Source organism: Anolis carolinensis, chromosome 2 (assembly GCF_035594765.1).
Source record: "Anolis carolinensis isolate JA03-04 chromosome 2, rAnoCar3.1.pri, whole genome shotgun sequence".
NCBI lineage: Eukaryota > Metazoa > Chordata > Lepidosauria > Squamata > Dactyloidae > Anolis > Anolis carolinensis.
In genome coordinates, this window is record NC_085842.1 from 59,357,819 (window position 1) to 59,375,613 (window position 17,795).

The 17,795-nt window shown below is 39.6% G+C and overlaps 2 protein-coding genes across 8 annotated transcripts in view; both read right to left on the reverse strand.

Annotated features, from left to right (window-relative positions):
- Positions 1 to 188: 188 nt before the first annotated feature.
- On the reverse strand, positions 189 to 5,958 carry mrps25 (mitochondrial ribosomal protein S25). The gene is made up of 4 exons (XM_062969776.1): positions 5,785 to 5,958; positions 5,309 to 5,415; positions 1,348 to 1,435; positions 189 to 566 (listed from the first exon to the last, which is right to left on the reverse strand). Exons 1-4 carry the CDS (start codon positions 5,916 to 5,918, stop codon positions 374 to 376), a joined length of 522 nt encoding a protein of 173 aa, XP_062825846.1. The 5' UTR covers positions 5,919 to 5,958; the 3' UTR covers positions 189 to 373.
- A 3,870-nt stretch (positions 5,959 to 9,828) lies between these two features.
- nr2c2 (nuclear receptor subfamily 2 group C member 2) overlaps positions 9,829 to 17,795 on the reverse strand; it is a 64,755-nt gene continuing 56,788 nt past the window's right edge. For all 7 annotated transcript variants that reach the window (XM_008105317.3, XM_008105316.3, XM_003217743.4 and 4 more), the window contains one exon: positions 9,829 to 15,980. In XM_008105317.3, the coding sequence (XP_008103524.1) occupies positions 15,806 to 15,980 (175 nt within the window). In that variant the 3' untranslated portion in view covers positions 9,829 to 15,805. The remainder of the gene's footprint in view (positions 15,981 to 17,795) is intronic.

Consider the following 17,795-nt stretch of genomic DNA (forward strand, 5'->3'; position numbering starts at 1 on the left):
TATCACAGCCATGGCAGTTCAAGTGGTGTCAACCTGCATTAATCGTACAGTGTATATGCACCCTGAGAGAATGTGACTTGCCCATGAGCAAGGATTCAAACTCTAGTCTCAAATCATTATACAACACTGATCAAAAATATCAGCTAAAGTTTTCTCCTTCGGTTTAAGAACAGATGCCATACAAAATGTCCAAGCCATGACAAGAACAAGCCCATGAGTTTATTATTATTAAAAACCCTTCTGCTTGTATTAAAATCCAGCTATTTTGCAGTCATTTTAATGTTCTCTTAGAGAATATTATACTTCCATCTGGATCCAAAGGATGACAGATTATTCTGCTGTTTTCATCCTAGATGTAGGCAAAGACATTGGTTTAGGATGGGTCGGAGTCTTTCATGGCTGCTTTGTACTTGCCAGTCATCTCCTTTGGCAATGGCACTCTACCAGGGCAGGGAATTTGGCCTTCAATCTCACACATACATTCCCGCAAGTGGTATTTTCTGGGGCCAAATGTTGCGGGATGCCGAAGCTTCATTTTTTCTTGTGCTTCTGTCTGGAGTGTTTTCCTATCCAAGAAAAACAAGTTAACTGTGAGAAAGGCATCAAGAACTAGATGTGAAAGAAAGAAATGGACCTAATGCACAAGAATTCCCACAATGCGCCAGGACAGGTGCATCTACACGGTAGAATTATTTCAGCTTGACTGCCATGCCTCAAGGCTATGGAACCATGTGAGTTGTAGTTTTACTGGGTCTTTAGTCTTCTTGGCAAAGAGTGCTGGTGCTTCACCAAATTGCAACTCCCAGTATTCCATAGCATTGAGCCATGGCAGTTCATGTGGTGGTTATTTCAAGTCTAACACACTATTTTTCCAGTGACATCAGGCTATTTCCTAAAAACTTTGTGACTCTCATTTGCTTGTTATGACAGCTCCTTCCCTCTGTAGGTTCCCCAAGATCTGAACGCTACTGAGTGTTTTGCATGTCCCAGTTTTTGAAAAAAGTACATGGTGCTATTGATGTGAGTTTAGAAACTCACTGGGAATCTGAAAGACCTTCAGGAGACACATAAGGAAACATATCTTTATAAATATTAAATATCTGTAAATATGAATAGTGCTGGTTCTATTTCTTTTTTTAGTCCCAGGTCATCAAGATGTATCATAAGTGGAAAGTCAGGATGAGGAAGATATCTAAGCTCCTAATGCAATTTTATTGGAAAGCTTGTTCCAAAGGTTAGAATTAAAACTGGTAACAGCATATATGTAAAGACATGCATTAGATGCACCCCACTCTAGTTCTTTGGATATTCTTCAGCATAAAACAAGAATCTCGCATTTCTACTTACTCGCTTTTACCAAGAATTTTCTTAATATGTTGAGTTATCTCTGTGTTAGTCTTCTCTTCTACATCAACCAGGACTTGCTCCCCAGAATCTGTCGATGAAGGAGTGTTACAAAGAGCATGCATGCAGATTCGTTGCAGAAATCACTCCTATGGCATGCGTCTGTCCTGCTCAGGAAGCCCGATTACATACTATAAACATGTTCAAGACTGCAATGAATTATCTGGATCCACCTTGCTCAGGATCACAACTTGTGAAATCGCTTCACTGATTTTCCATTTAACCTATGGAGCCAACACAGCTTGGATCACACCAGCAAAAAGGATCATATTATTAAATTAGTAAATGGGTAGTTAGTTATAAAATTTCTAAAGAGGCCATGCCAATAAGGCATCATAGGAATTTATTTGCTATGATAGCTGAAAAGAATGACTGGCAAACCATTATCCTCCAGATGTAGGATTGCAGTTAACGTTGCCAAGTTTTCAAAATTCATGACATGAAATGGTGACAATCAGAAAGTACTGGGTTGTTGGGAATTTTCTGGGCTGTATGGCCATGTTCCAAAATCATTCTCTTCTGACGTTTCAGCCACATCTATGGTAGGCATCCTCAGAGGTAATGAGGTCTGTTGGAAACTAGGCAAGTGAGGTCTATATATATTTCTGTGGAATGTCTGCAGTGGGAAAAAGAACTCTTGTCTGTTTGAGGCAAGTGTTAATGTTGCAATTAGCCAGCTTGATTAGCATTAGCCTTGTACCTTCAAAGCCTGGCTGCGTCCTGCCTGGGGGCATCCTTTGTTAGGAGGTATTAGATGCCCTGATTGTTTCTTGTCTGGAATTCCCATTTTTAGAATTGTTCTTCGTTTATTGTCCTGATTTTATAGTTTTTTTAAATACTGGTTGCCAGATTTTGTTCATTTTCATCAGGAAGTAGCTACTGACATGTTTGTGTTCTACCTAAGCCCTGAAGGAAAGCATAGGTTTAAGTTAACTTAGCCCTGTAGGTATCTTTAAAATTAACATTGTCCACATTCGTCAATTTTACGATGCCAATGTATCTTCTTTGATGAAGGGCCCACAACTTAAAAACACTGGATTTTCAGGCATCTTGTTCAACGTATTTAAAGGTAAGGACTTTCTAACCCTCAGATCCTTTATAATAAGTGACACCTATGAGCCTTCTAATAAGCAAGATTTCCCGGCAACCTAAATGTCAGTTCTCAGCCTTCCTAGCACCTGGCTACGCTAACTAAAGCTTCTGGGACTTGTAGCCAAAAGCTTCTTGAAGGGCTCAATTTCTCCAAGATAACACAAGCCAACAAGTATTTTTCATCAGATATAAGTTTAGGTCATTCGTACAGAGTTTTTTGCACTGAATTCAGAGCTGTGTTTATTTTTTCTCTATCGTGTAGTTTTTGTGATGAGGGTAATCAAATAATGCATTTACGCACTGATATCAATTAGATTCTATTGATATCATTGCATAAATGCATTAATTATCCAATTAGCCTAGTTGCAAAAAAATAAACACAGATCTGAATTCAGCAGAAAAAACTATACGAATGATCTAAAAGTAAACAAGACGTGTTACATGAATATGATGCAAAATGTACAGACTTTACAGTAGTCCACTGTAATGTACCATTCATCATATTTTAAAAAGACGTGATGGAAAAAAATAAAGACATATTTAAAGTCAGCATAAAAATTAATTTAAACTATGCTATTCTCTTTTCTCAAGGGGCCACGGCTAGCACTGCAGCCAGTAGTGACCAGCCACTGAAAATCTTGTCGACCAGAAGGTTGGCAGTTCAAGCTGTGGGCGGGGTGAGCTCCTGCCATCAGCCCTAGCTTCTGCATACCTAGCAGTTCGAAAACAGCAATGTAGATAAATAGGTACCACTTTGGTGGGGAGGTAAAAGGCACCCCTGAAAAACATGCCAGCTAATTTGATCAGGAAGGCATCCATGGACATAAGCCTCCTTGGCGTGGAAAATGGAACAACAGCACCTCCCCGTGGTCGAGTTGAGCACTGCTTCTGGATGTCAGAGATGAAAAAGTGGGAAGCCTTGCCTCCGTCTATTGTCTGACTTTGTTGTTAATTGTGATGGCATTGAATGTTTGCCTTGTATGTATTCTGTAATCTGCTCTGAGTCCCCTCGGGGAGATACAGCGGAATATAAATAAAGTTTATTATTATTTCTAATGATTGCAAAAAAGTTTGATTTTGTTGGCTTGTGTAATTAGAGAAGACCTTTCCCAGCAGACTTGTAAGAAACGGGGAAGGGGAAGAAACTCTTCTTCAGATGGCCATTGGCACTCTAAAAGGTGAGCACGAGTTTATATTTGGGCCCAGGCGCAAAGCTCATACAGTAGAGTCTCACTTATCCAACGTAAATGGGCCAGGAGAATGTTGGATAAGCGAAAATATTGGATAATAAGGAGGGATTAAGGAAAGGCCTATTAAACATCAAATTACGTTATGATTTTACAAATTAAGCACCATGTTTTACAACACATCGACAGAAAAAACAGTTCAATACACAGTGACGTTATGTAGTACAGCAGAGTCTCACTTATCCAACACTCGCTTATCCAACGTTCTGGATTATCCAACGCATGTTTGTAGTCAATGTTTGCAATACATCGTGATATTTTGGTGCTAAATTCGTAAATACAGTAATTACTACATAGAATTACTGCGTACTGAACTACTTTTTCTGTCAAATTTCTTGTATAACATGATGTTTTGGTGCTTAATTTGTAAAATCATAACCTAATTTGATGTTTAATAGGCTTTTCCTTAATCCCTCCTTATTATCCAACATATTCGCTTATCCAACATTCTGCCGGCCCGTTTATGTTGGATAAGTGAGACTCTACTGTAATTACTGTATTTACTAATTTAGTGCCAAAACTTCGCAATGCATTGAAAACATTGACTACTAATTAATTGACTACAAATAGTTTATTTATTTATTTATTTACAGCATTTATATTCCGCCCTTCTCACCCCGAAGGGGACTCAGGGCGGATCAGATTACACATATAGGCAAACATGCCTTTTAACATAGAACAAAGACAAACAAACATAGGCTCCGAGCAGGCCTCGAACTCATGACCTCCTGGTCAGAGTGATTCATTGCAGCTGCTCTCCAGCCTGCGCCACAGCCCATTTTATGCAGACAGAATTGCATAAAATGAACTTACAGTAACAACATTGTCAAAAATTAAATTAGTAAAATATTCAGTCTTTGCTGCCTAGAGAGAGCTGTGGATCCGGGCGGGAGGCAGACTGCCTTGGATAATCCAGAACGTTGGATAAGTGAGACTCTACTGTATTTGGACCCAATGTCTGAACTGGACACATGGCTCAGTTCAGACACTGGGTTACTATCTGCCTTGACTTGGATGACATGAGAAACAGAACTGCTCATCTTCTGCAGAGTTTTACCAACAACAACAAATGGAAAGTGGTTGCATTTCATAGAATTATAGAATAGTAGAGTTGGAAGAGACCTCATGGGCCATCCAGTCCAACCCCCTGCTAAGAAGCAGGAAATCACATTCAAAGCACCCCCTGACAGATGGCCATCCAGCCTCTGCTTAAAAGCCTACAAAGAAGGAGCCTCCACCACAGCCCAGGGAAGAGAGTTCCACTGTTGAACAGCCCTCACAGTGAGGAAGTTCTTCCTGATGTTCAGGTGGAATCTCCTTTCCTGTAGTTTGAAGCCATTGTTCCGTGTCCTAGTCTGCAGGGCAGCAGAAAACAAGCTTGCTCCCTCCTCCCTATGATTTCCCCTCACATATTTGTACATGGCTATCATGTCTCCTCTTAGCCTTCTCTTCTGCAGGCTAAACATGCCCAGCTCTTTAATAGCTCCTCATAGGGCTTGTTCTCCGGACCCTTAATCATTTTCTTGATATTGCGTCTCCCAGCAGCCAAGACATATAGTATTTACCTAAATAGAATCTTAAGAAGGGTGAGGGCGTCATGTTCTTGAACATCACAATCTGGAGCCAAGGGTTTTTGTACTGAATCTGGGGGATGTTGAAAAACACGAATTTTCTATGGGGAGAGAAGAAGGAGAGAGAAAGGAGTGGGGGGTTTACTCAGGCTTGCAGAACAGGAAATATTACTGAATGTTGTTGTCAAAAACAAAGCACAGCAGCAGCAGAATATGAAAGCTGTACATGCTGACTAGGCCTGGGCCAACTTGGGCCTTCCCTCCAGGTGTTTTGGACTTCAACTCCCGCCATTCCTCACAGCCTCAGGCCCCTTCCTTTTCCCCCTCAGCCGCTTAAGCGGCTGAGGGGGAAAAGGAAAGGGCCTGAGGCTGTGAGGAATGGCGGGAGTTGAAGTCCAAAACACCTGGAGGGAAGGCCCAAGTTGGCCCAGACCTGCTCTAGAAAGCATTATCTTTTGGAACCCGCTGACCTGGCTCCTTCGCTGCGCGGGCCGTGGATGTTGTAGTTGACCGTCATGACCTTCACGGTGTCCTTGAAGACGACATCGCCTTGGCTCAAATACTGCAGCGTCCTCCGGATCGGGAAGCGGCCTTTCATCGGCATGGCGGCGGCAAAGTAACGAGGCGGGAGGAGCTCTGAGCGCTCACAGCCACGCCTCCAGCCTCGGCCAGCCCCCCGCCAGCGCACAGCCAATCCCGTCGCAGCTCTAGACCTATGGGAATTTGTATGGTCGAAAGCTTTCCTGGACGGAATCACTGGGTTGCTGTGAGTCTTCCGGGCTGTATGTCTATGTTCCAGAAGTATTCTGTCCTGACCTTTCGCCCACGTCTCTGGCAGGCATTCTCAGAAGTTGTGAGTTATGTTGAAAACTAGGCAAGGGAGGTTTATATATCTGTGGAAGGTCCAGGTTGGGAGAAATAACTCTTGTCTGTTGGAGGCAAGTGTCAATGTTGCAATTAGCATTGAAAAGCCTTGCAGCTTCAAAGCCTGACTGCTTCCTGCCAGGAGGAGTCCTTTGTTGGGAGGTGTTAGCTGGCCCTGATTGTTCCCTGTCTGGAATTGATTGATGAACCAACCTGGACATAGATTGTCAGGTACAGTAGAGTTTCACTTATCCAAGCCTCGCTTATCCAAGGTTCTGGATTGTCCAAGCCATTTTTGTAGTCAATGTTTTCAATATATCATGATATTTTGGTGCTAAATTCGTAAATACAGTAATTACAACATAACATTACTGCGTATTGAGCTACTTTTTCTGTCAAATTTGTTGTAGAACATGTTGTTTTGGTGCTTAATTTGTAAAATCATAACCTAATTTGATGTTTAATAGGCTTTTCCTTAATCACTCATTATCCAACATATTCGCCTATCCAACGTTCTGCTGGCCCGTTTATGTTGGATAAGTGAGACTCTACTGTATAATATAGTGGAGCCCCGGTGGCGAAGTGCATTAAAGCACTGAGTTGGAGACCGAAAGATCCCAGGTTCAAACTCCGGGAGCGGCGGGAGCGGCTGCTGTTAGCTCCAGCTCCTGCCAACCTAGCAGTTCGAAAACATGCCAATGTGAGTAGATCAATAGGTACTGCTCCGGCGAGGAAGGTAACGGCGCTCCATGCAGTCATGCCGGCCACATGACCATGGAGGTGTTTACGGACAACGCCAGCTCTTCGGCTTAGAAATGGAGATGAGCACCAACCCCCAGAGTCAGACATGACTGGACTTAACGTCAGGGGACCTTATATAATATAGCAGATCCCTTGATGAACCAGCCTGGACAGAGCATATTATCTGAGAACACAGAAATGCTGGACCACTCCAACAACCATGATGTCAGACGTCACAGAGAAGCCATTGAAATCCACAAGCATGTGGACAATTTCAACAGAAAGGAGGAAACCATGAAAAGGAACAAAATCTGGCTACCAGTATTTTAAAAACTCTAAAAGGAGGGCTGTGGCGCAGGTTGATAAGCAGTCAGCTGCAGCCAGCTGCAACAAATCACTTTGACCAAGAGGTCATGAGTTTGAGGCCAGCTCGCAGCTGCGTTTGTCTCTGTCTTTGTTCTATGTTAAGGCATTGAATGTTTGCCTTATATGTGTAATGTGATCTGCCCTGAGTCCCCTTCGGGGTGAGAAGGGTGGAATATAAATAACACCACTCCGAAACGGCAATTCCAGACAAGAAACAATCAGGCCCTGCTAGTCACCTCCCAGCAAAGGATTCCGCCAGGCAGGAAGCATACAGGCTTTGAAGCTGCAAGACTATTCAATGCTAATCAAGGTGGTCAATTGCAACATTCCCATTTGCCTCAAACAAGAGTTCTTTCTCTCATCCTGGACTTTCCACAGATATATAAACCCCACTTGCTTAGTTTCCAACAAACCTCACAACCTCTGAGGATGCCTGCCATAGATGTGGGTGAAATGTCAGGAGAGGATGCTTCTGGAACATGACTATACAGCCTGGAAAACCCACAGCAACCCTATGGGAATTGTTTCCCATGGTCTTTACCATTTTCTGTCCAAGAGTACTGCTGCTTCGCCAAACTACAATTCCTAGGATCCTATAGCAGACAGTTAAAGCGGTGCCAATTGCAATGAGCTACAATGAAAATGCAGCCTCTGTTGTGCAAACAGCAGAGCAGTCAAGATGCACTTTGGTGTCTGCCTCCCTTCCCTGCCTTGTTTCAGCATTTCCTTCTGCTCCCAGAATCTCTGATCATTGGCCTAAGCAGCTAAGGCCTCTGGGAGTTGAATTCCAAAACATCTGGAGGACTAGAGTTTGGGAACCATGGCTCTTTCAGGGGAGATGGAGCCAGGCTCCCACTGCTGCATCCCCTCGGCCCCTCCTTGTTTGGAAGACAACACTAAGACTACAGGAGAAGGCCTTCTCAGCAGTGGGCCCCCAATCCTGCCATACCACCATCCTTTGCCCCTGGAGGTCCCATTGGTGCCAACCTTCGTCTCATTCCAGTGCCAAGCTAAAACCTGGCCTTTAAGAGCTTTCAGGGACTATTTCTATGGTATATGGCTTTGTACAAATTATCCTTGCAATATTGAATTGCTTTGAATCGACAGGCAATTTCATCGGATCTCAGTTCATTGCGACTCCATGAACGTAACAAGGCTAACTTAAATAGCCATCTCCCAAAGAGACTCTGGCGGCTTCAAAGACAGCACATATTCATGCTATAACATATAAAATACAAGTCAACTATATCAACATTAGCAACAACACAATATCAAAACATAAACAACACCTACAAAAGTAAAATCCAACACAATTTAAATAAAATATTCAATAAAAACACAGCAATAGCAATTTAAAATGGATAATACTAAATACCAAGTGAATTGGGACCAGAAACTTGTCAGCAGCCAGTGGAGCTGCTTTAATAGGGGCATGGCATGCTCCCTGTAGCTAGCCCCCTTTAGTAGTCTGGCTGCTGACCGTTGTACTGATTGCAGTTTCTGATCCATCTTCAAACAATCCATTCTAGGTGGAACTGAGGCATGGACTACCATGGCCAAGTCAGGCTTTTCGAGATACGGTTGCAGCTGGCGTGCAAGTTTTAACTGTGAAAAAGCCCTCCCAGCCACCGCTGACACCTGAGCTTCAAGTGTCAGCGCTGAGTTTAGGAGGATCCCCAGACTGTGGACCTAAGTCCTCAGGGGGAATGTAACCCCATCGAGCACAGGTTTCCGCCCTATACCCCAATCTGCCTCTTGATTGACCGGGAGGACCTGTCTTGTCTGGATTAAGTTTCAGCTTTTTAGCTTGTCCAGTCCATCACAGCTGCCAAACACTGGACCAGGACCCGGGGAGCTTCCTTAGAATTAAGCAAGGAACATGAAGTTAAGCAAGGAACACGAAGAGTTCCTTCATGCTAAGCAAGGAACATGAAGAGGTAGTTTTGCCAGTTCCTTTCTACTGTATGAAATACAGCCTAGTGTTTGGTGGTGGCCTCCCATCTAAATACCACCCTGGGCTCTCTGCTTAGCTTCCAAGATCACGCTCCAATGAGAAATGGTTAAGGCTGAAGGAGCTTCTTCTGGAATACTTCCACACTACACAACGCTTGGGGGTTTGATTCCTCTTCAACTGACAGGGTTCCATCCGATGTAATCCTGAGACTTGTTGCTTAGGGAGAGGGGCCTTTAGAAACCTCTGCCAGAGATTACATCAGATTACAAATCCCAGAATCCCACAGGGTACAGTCATAAGAGGGATAGAATACTGTAATTGTCAAGTATGAAATTTCTAGGAGCCCCTTCACTCAAATAGTTTTGGTTCAAAAGTCCTTTAAATGTGTCATAGAAAAAAATTCATCTGTCCAAACGAACACCAGGATAAAAGCCAATGCAAAGAGCGAGTAGTGGGATTACTGCATGAGACATCAGTGTTAACCAGTATGTTTTACTGTTACATCAACTCCCCGCCCCCAATACTTTTACTGTTACATTAAGCAAACATATACACAAAAACCAGTTGTAAAATAATGAAAAAGGCATCATAAGAGTCTTTATTTATTTTAATAGTATAAATCTCCTGTAGGTAGCAATATTAAGCCACAACAATATAATGCCACATTTACACAGCATTTCATGAAATGCATAAGCATGCACTGCAATACTTTATATACACACACAACAATGCAATTTCTCTTCATGACTGAAGACATTGATTAGATATAAAATTCAGATAAAAAAGGAACATGCTATTTTAAATGCCTTCACATTTACAAAAAATGGTTTCACAAACTGTGGGAGCAACAGCAATTTCAGGTTTTGAACCTAAAATCCAAAGAAATATTCGAACAATATTTTAATAAACAATAAAAAGAACAAGGTTACAAAATATACCCCATGGAATTATCACAGACAATTCCTCTTGTGGAAAATATATTTAATTTGATAGGAGCTTTGAGCCGGCGGGATTTTCCAAATACATACAATAGTATAGAATGGGTTAATAATGAAGAGGATTTTTTATTTATAAAACTAGTACGAACAAAGACAATTACATTATGTTTAGAATTAGTGGTTGGTTAACACATAACCTGGCAACACACGAGTTTCATGGACGTGGAAAGTATTTGAATAATAGACCCACCAAGCTCCTCCAGTCCTTTTGTAAGATTAACATTTTGATTTTTTTTAAACTTCTCAACCCCTACCAAGCTCCAAAACAGAAAGCAAAAAATTATATTTGTTTCTTAAAACAGCTTAAATTATTCATGGAACCAGAATCAGATACCAGCTTAGTACCTTCAGTGTGGGAGCATGGGGAGGGGGAGATAATTTTATACTAAAACGATGTATCACACAACTTTCCAATATTGGAAATTCAAAACAGAAAGATTTTAAAAACAGTTATTTTTCTTAACTGATTAAGGAACTATCAAAATTGGAAAATTCTTTTTACATTCATTTTTAAATATAAAAACAAGCAATGGGTACTGATACTAATCTTGTAATCCTATATACACACTCAACCTGGAAATAAGTGCTATTAAATTTAATCAGGCTTACTTCTGAGTAAGCATATATAGATTACACTGAAAGAGAACCTTTATGATAAGTTTACAATGGAGAACCTCCAAACAATGGAGTTTTATTAGCAAAAATGCTTCATATGATCTACAGATGAAACAAAAAATATTTTTAAATATGCTATGGAGACTGGACAGTATATCCGATGAGTTCCCAAACATCTGAATGGGGCATTTTTAAAGAAATACGCTCCACATTTTCACATTCTTTATGGAACCTCTATAAGACTATAGAAATGTCTGTTAGGCTACACATTTTTATTGGCAGCACTGCTGTATTCACCAAGGCTAATCTTAGAAAATGTAGTTCAAACACACATCCCACATTTGAAAAGCTTGGACTGCTTCCAGCAAAACATACACTATTTAAGATCATGGTGTGACTACCATGAAGAAACAGAAAACATTGTTTTCTGACAACTAATCAGATGTAATGTCTATGCTATCTAGAGTGATCCTCACTGAACTCAAAAAGTAAGTTTACCTGCTTCTCCCTGGAAAGGTTTATAAAAAGTGTCAAGACCTTATGGGAAAGTGGGAATCTGCCTGTCCCTTTCTCTCCATGTTGTTCAAGCTGGAGGTGTACAAACAGACTTTGCATACTCTCGAAGCTCTGACATACAGCCTATGCATATACACACCAGAGAGGGAGAAACAGGACTGCTGAAGTCTTCAGAAACAATTCTGCAGAAGAATATTGCCCTTCATTTACTTGACAAAAGGTTAGCTGAAGAAAACTAATTAGTATGGTAAGTTTTCTCTCAGGATGTTTATGAATATTTCAAATATTCCATTCTGGATAATTACACATATGTAAAATTGTCATGGGTGATCAAAATATCTCATTTGGAATCAAGATTATTTTTCTACAGAAAAAAAGACAGGCAAAACTATATAAACAATACAGAAGGGGAAAAAAAGAACATTGCCTGTCATCACCAGCTTCTTATTTTAGCACTGGAATAGACAACTAACAACACTCTAAACCAGTGGTTCTCAACCTGTGGGTCCCCAGGTGTTTTGGTCTACAACTCCCAGAAATCCCAGCCAGTTTTCCAGAAGTTAGGATTTCTGGGAGTTGAAAGCCAAAGTATCTGTGGACTTACAGGTTGAGAATCACTGTTCTAGATGTTGTTGAATAGCAACGTCTAACTGCCTTAGCCAGTAGAGAGAATGGTAAGGGATATTGGGAACTGCAGTCCAACAAGTTGGCAATCCCTACTCCACAATTACTTAACATTTCTCCTAAAGTCTTCATTATTTGTATAATAAAATTCCTTTGGGTCAGTAATATGCAATGTACTTAAAAACTGTCCATTCAAAACTGATATTTAAACAAACAAAATCGTTTTATCAGTAAGTTTTCTTACTGCCAGAAATGATAACAGAATCATATAAGATTTAGTTCATATGGATATTTATGACACTACATATTGCACTGATAAGACAGTGTCGTTATAAAACTACGGAGTCTGTTGTGTGACAGCCTCAACTTCTAGGGGGTTATAGACATTAGAAATACAGTTTCACATGCTAAAAAAAGTATTGTATAAAACAACGTCTTTCAGAACAGTAGAAAAAGCACCTCTTACGTGTGCTGAGAATATACAGAAATGTTCATGGTCCACAGGTTGAATCCCCTTGAACACTGTCACTGCACAATGTCCATTCATGTCAACAGGGCTTTTATGGATTTAGAAATGAGATGCAGAACTATTAAATAGTTTCTTTCTGAATTTAAGACAAAGTGCAAATACATCCTGGGTTTAAAAACAGGTTCCCTCTTTCCTGAGGAAAGTGGGAATGCATATGATTATATCAGAACTGAGCTTGGAGCATGAAATAAAATTTAGGAAGCTCAAGATTTGCAATGCATTTATAATATTTTCAACATATAGAAGTTTGATATTTATGATTACATGACTGTACATATTTCTATATACATACATACACACTTTATATTACACTGTACATAATATATTAGACAAAGTTCGATCCTAGCACATAAACATCATATACACAAACATGACCAGGATCTAAAGCACTATTTTAATTGCGCTTGAGAGCTTGGGCAAACATTATGAAATGTCCGTTTTTCCCCCTCCAATGGCATTCCCCAGCCCCATAACTATGTTATGAATTGATTTGGAAGAAACATTATACCTACAGACTTGTGAATTAATAGCAAACTATATTCAAAACCCTCCTATTCTCAGAGCGTGATGAACTCTCGGGGGAAATCATATGTAATTGCTTGCCAGTTGCTACACAAGTGTTACTGTGATTTACTGAGGCTTCAGCCTTACATAATTACACATTCACTTGGGATTGCAGTTAAGATTTATTTATTATTTATTTATTTACAGTATTTATATTCCGCCCTTCTCACCCCGAAGGGGACTCAGGGCGGATCACATTATAACACACATAGGGCAAACATTCAATGCCCATAAACACATCAAACAGAGACTGAGAGACACACGCAGAGGCAAGTTAACGTTCTTCTGAGGGGATGTTCGATTCTGGCCACAGGGGGGAGCAGCTGCTTCATCATCCACACTGACGGCACTTCCTCATACCAGGTCGTAAATTAGTTATTCTTGCCTCCCCACTTTTATTAGTGGTACCTTATCTCCTACTTGATAGATGCAACTATCTTTCGGGTTGCTAGGTCAGCAACGAGCAGGGGCTATTTTTTATTTTTAATTGACGGGTGCTCACCCCGCCACGGGCTGGCCTCGAACTCATGACCTCATGGTCAGAGTGATTTAAGGCAGCTGCTCAACAGCTGCGCCACAGCCCGCAGCAACATACAACATACAAACTATACAGTGCATCTGTTTTAAATGTTGATGCTTTTAGCCTATGTGTATATTTGTTAAGTCCTACTTTTTTCCGAGAAACTTGATTCCAAGTAAGTGTGCTTAATAAATAGCCTTAGAAGGTATAAACAAAATTGTATCTGGATCTAACTTAAGGACCTCTGATGCTACCCGAATGTTTAATAAAGACTTGTTGGAATATACTTTCAAACTAACGGCAGTTTAAAATGACTGCATAAAATTATTTCCTGTGACCAGTTTGAAACAAAGAAAAGGCATACTATTTCACATTAAAAATTAGAGAACAAACCAAAAACAGTCAGCTTAAAAACACATGATGAAATGCCAAGACAGAGGACATATTTCTTATCCCTTCAATTACATTTAGATTCTCATAAGCTTCTCTTATTGTTCCCTTCATTCATGGTATTTTCCTACACAGAGATGATTTTGGTGTACAAATAAAATCTCTTATATCCTGGAATGTATGAAAATAACTAAGAAGACTGTTATTTATATGTGTTTTCTCTAAAGAAAAGTCATGCTGGATCAGACCAACAGCATTCCGTCCGAATCATGGCCAAACAGATGGCAACAGGGAGCCTATAAACAGGACAGGAACGGAATGGCTCCCTCCCACTTATATTCTTTAGCAACTGGATTTCAGAGGCATATCATTTCTAATCCTGGATTTTAATAAATACTCAACATAACTGGCTGCCATGATAAGCTTTAGTAGATTTGTTTAATCCTCTTTTAAAGCTGTCTAAGTTGATGGCAACTGCTACATTTTCAATTTCAAATTTAACTACAGCATGAAAATGTCAGTACAGACAATGCCATCTAAAACACACATAATTGTGTGTCTGTGTGTGTGTGTGTGGGGGGGGGGGGTAGGGGACAACAGAGACATTCAATCCCCTCCTCTCCCCATGTATCATGTCTGCATAGGAATAATAGCATCAATGGTTCAGGCTATGACACACAGGTTGCAAGACATTAGAAAAATTGTCTAAAACCTGTTTAAAAACCTCCACAGAAGGAGACTCCATCATACTTTAAGGCAGCCTATTCTGTGAGCTCTTGCTGTCAGGATGTTTTTCCTAATACTTAGAGGAAAGAGCTTTGAAATTACCGTGTATACATAGGTAACAATGAGAACACAACTATTACTAAAAGTGTGATGAATGCACAACATTAAAAAAACTCCCCAAACTAGCAAATTGTAGTACAGGCAGTTGCGGAACCTTATAAAATTTGAATAATCTTCCATGATAAAAAATGAAATGTTAGTATATTGTTTACCAATGTGAATTAAGTTTTATACCATCTATTAAGCTGACAGATGGGCCATAAATATTATGCTTTGTTTATGTTAACTGTAAATGTTTACATTAATTTAGCTGGCTTTAATTTCAAAATAGTATAGAAATATCCTTGGAAGGATCACATGACTAATAAACACATACAATTTTAAATCCATAGAATAAATGATTGTCTTCCACAGTTCTTCATGTGTTTGTACTAATCACAAGCATGTATCTGTAGTTTAAATGCAACGATTCATTTACCCTGCTCATACAAACAAGGCACTGCTTGCACAATGTCAATGTAATAGATTTAACTAGAAATACTTGAAAAGTGCAGATAACCCCAGTAATTTCAATATTCATTGAAAAATTTTCAAATACATTTCAACACAGTACTGTATGTGTGTGTGTGTGTATATAATGTTGAACTGGAAGTCTTAGCAATGGTTTTTGAGAGAGGAGGCCAACCATAAACTTGCAAATCTTCCGTTGAAATTGGGGTTACTAATTCAATGCTATTTAATGAAGATTGTGGTGTCATAGAACCTTTTGTTTCTTTGCTCTCCAGCAATGTGTAAGTAAAAGCATCTTAAAGTTGTGTTCAGCACTGTAGTCTTTTCCAAAAAAGACATTTAAATATTTCTTCTGACAGAAATGAGTCCTAGAAAAGGTTTTTACAGAAGTCCTTATTGTGTTTTTGAATATAGACAAATAACTAACAAGAACATGAAATATGTTGAAAATATCTGTACACATTAACAGTGAATTATGGTTACTCAGAGATGTCTAGATTCACCAGTCCTTTCTCTAGGAAGATGATCCTGTGATTTGGCCATTATACTCTGCAGTCTCCATTTTCAGGATGTAAGGGATGATGCTGTCAATTGGAACATTTCCAATGAGCCCAGTAAAAAATAGTTCTTCTGTAATGCTGGAGCTCATCAGTCTAAGTGCTGGCAGGCGGACAAGAATCCGGGCTAACCTGAAATAAGAAAGACAAAAAAATATGTAAAGGAACAGCTCAAATTACCAGCATAGGTTACCTTTTCAAAGGAGATGAAGAATTGAGAATTGTGATTTGTTGAGAAAGAGTTAATGAAATAGCAGCAGCCATGATTAAAAGTGGAGAGCAAAAGTGGACAAAGATCTAAGGAACATTTTCAAACAACGTCACTGGAAGCAGAAAAGAAAGATTGAAGGACTTAGGGTGCATATGTACTGTAGAATTAATGTAGTATGATGCCATTTTAAATGTCACAGCTCAATGTTATGGAATCCTGGGATTCATAGTTTGGTGTTGCAATAGCATCCTTTGGCAGAGAAGCCTAAAGACTGTAAAACGACAACTTTCAGGATTCCATAGTATTGAGCCATGGCAATTAAAGCAGTGTCAAACTGTATTAATTCTACTGAGTAGATGCATCTTTAAGCTCTTGCGTTTGGCAGTCTGAACACTCACTCAGACATAATGTGGTATACGATGAGTGTATTATTTCAAAACTATATAGGCATTCCCTACTTCTCAAATATCTGCTCCACCCTTTATGTTACAACCAGCAAACCAGGTGAACATTTGACGTGTGGTTTGCTGTTTTGATCTATTTCACCATTTTCCACAACAATCCTAAATTCTGTGTCAACACACTGCTTTTCCTCTTTAACAACTGTATTATTGAACTCTCACACCTATTTGTAAGTGATATACATCCGACTTAAAATAACTCATAGTTACAAACAGGGGTGGGACAACAGGAAGTGAGATAAATCTACCTCTAGGAAGGAAAATGTCCTAAAAGAGTTATCATGGGGAAAGTTGTCTCAACTGAAGCTTTCTCACCTAGCCTTGTTTCCACAACAAGTCAATTTTTTCAAAATCCAATTCTCACAGGATCAGAAAGTGAGATGACATCTTCTGAACAAGGGCACAAACTGCAAAACGAACACCACTGGGATGTTAACCCTTCCCCTATGCTATCCAAAGTGTGTGTGTGTAACACCACATACATACATATATATATGGTGTTACACTTAGAAATGTACCTGTTCTGACTTACAAACAAACTCAAGAACAAACCTACAGAACATAACTTGTGACTGCCTATATAGTGTATTGTTGACATATGTTAGTAGCCAAAATGTAAACTAAAAAAGCCCTAGCTTTTGCATTTTGATGATTTTTAGTTTTCAACAGTGATCTGGTCCCTAATCTGTTAAAAAAACTGGGATGTCTGTATTTGGAGCTAAAATCTTATGTCTTCATGTGTTTCATTAGTTTTTACAAATAAAGAAGGCACATCAAGAATGGTAACATCCAAATGTAATTTTTAGTTGTTATTAAACCTTCGCAGTCAAAATAACAAAAAATTCTAGAAAGCCATAGATCTTGAAGCTATCAGATAAAACTATTCTTACACTTTACGTGAAGAATTTACTTTTTATGTATTTATTTAAAACATTCACACTCACCCAACATAATAAAATCTCATGGCACTACACATATAAACAGACTAACATACAGAAAACGGAATACAAATTGAGTAAAGTTATTTAAAGTGATGAGGATAATTTAAATAGAATAAAATTAAATTAAGCACGTTAACAAGTTAAACATGTTAAGTTTACAACCAAGTGCATAAGCATTTGGGGGTAAATCAAAAAGACACGAAGGCTTTGGAAACGTCCATAATTTTACTTGGTTCCTAAATAAAGTTAACATTGGAGCCAGCTGGGCTTCCAAAGGTAGGTCATTCCACTACTGTGGTAAAACAGACCTTATCCCTCTGGCAGGTATTATAGG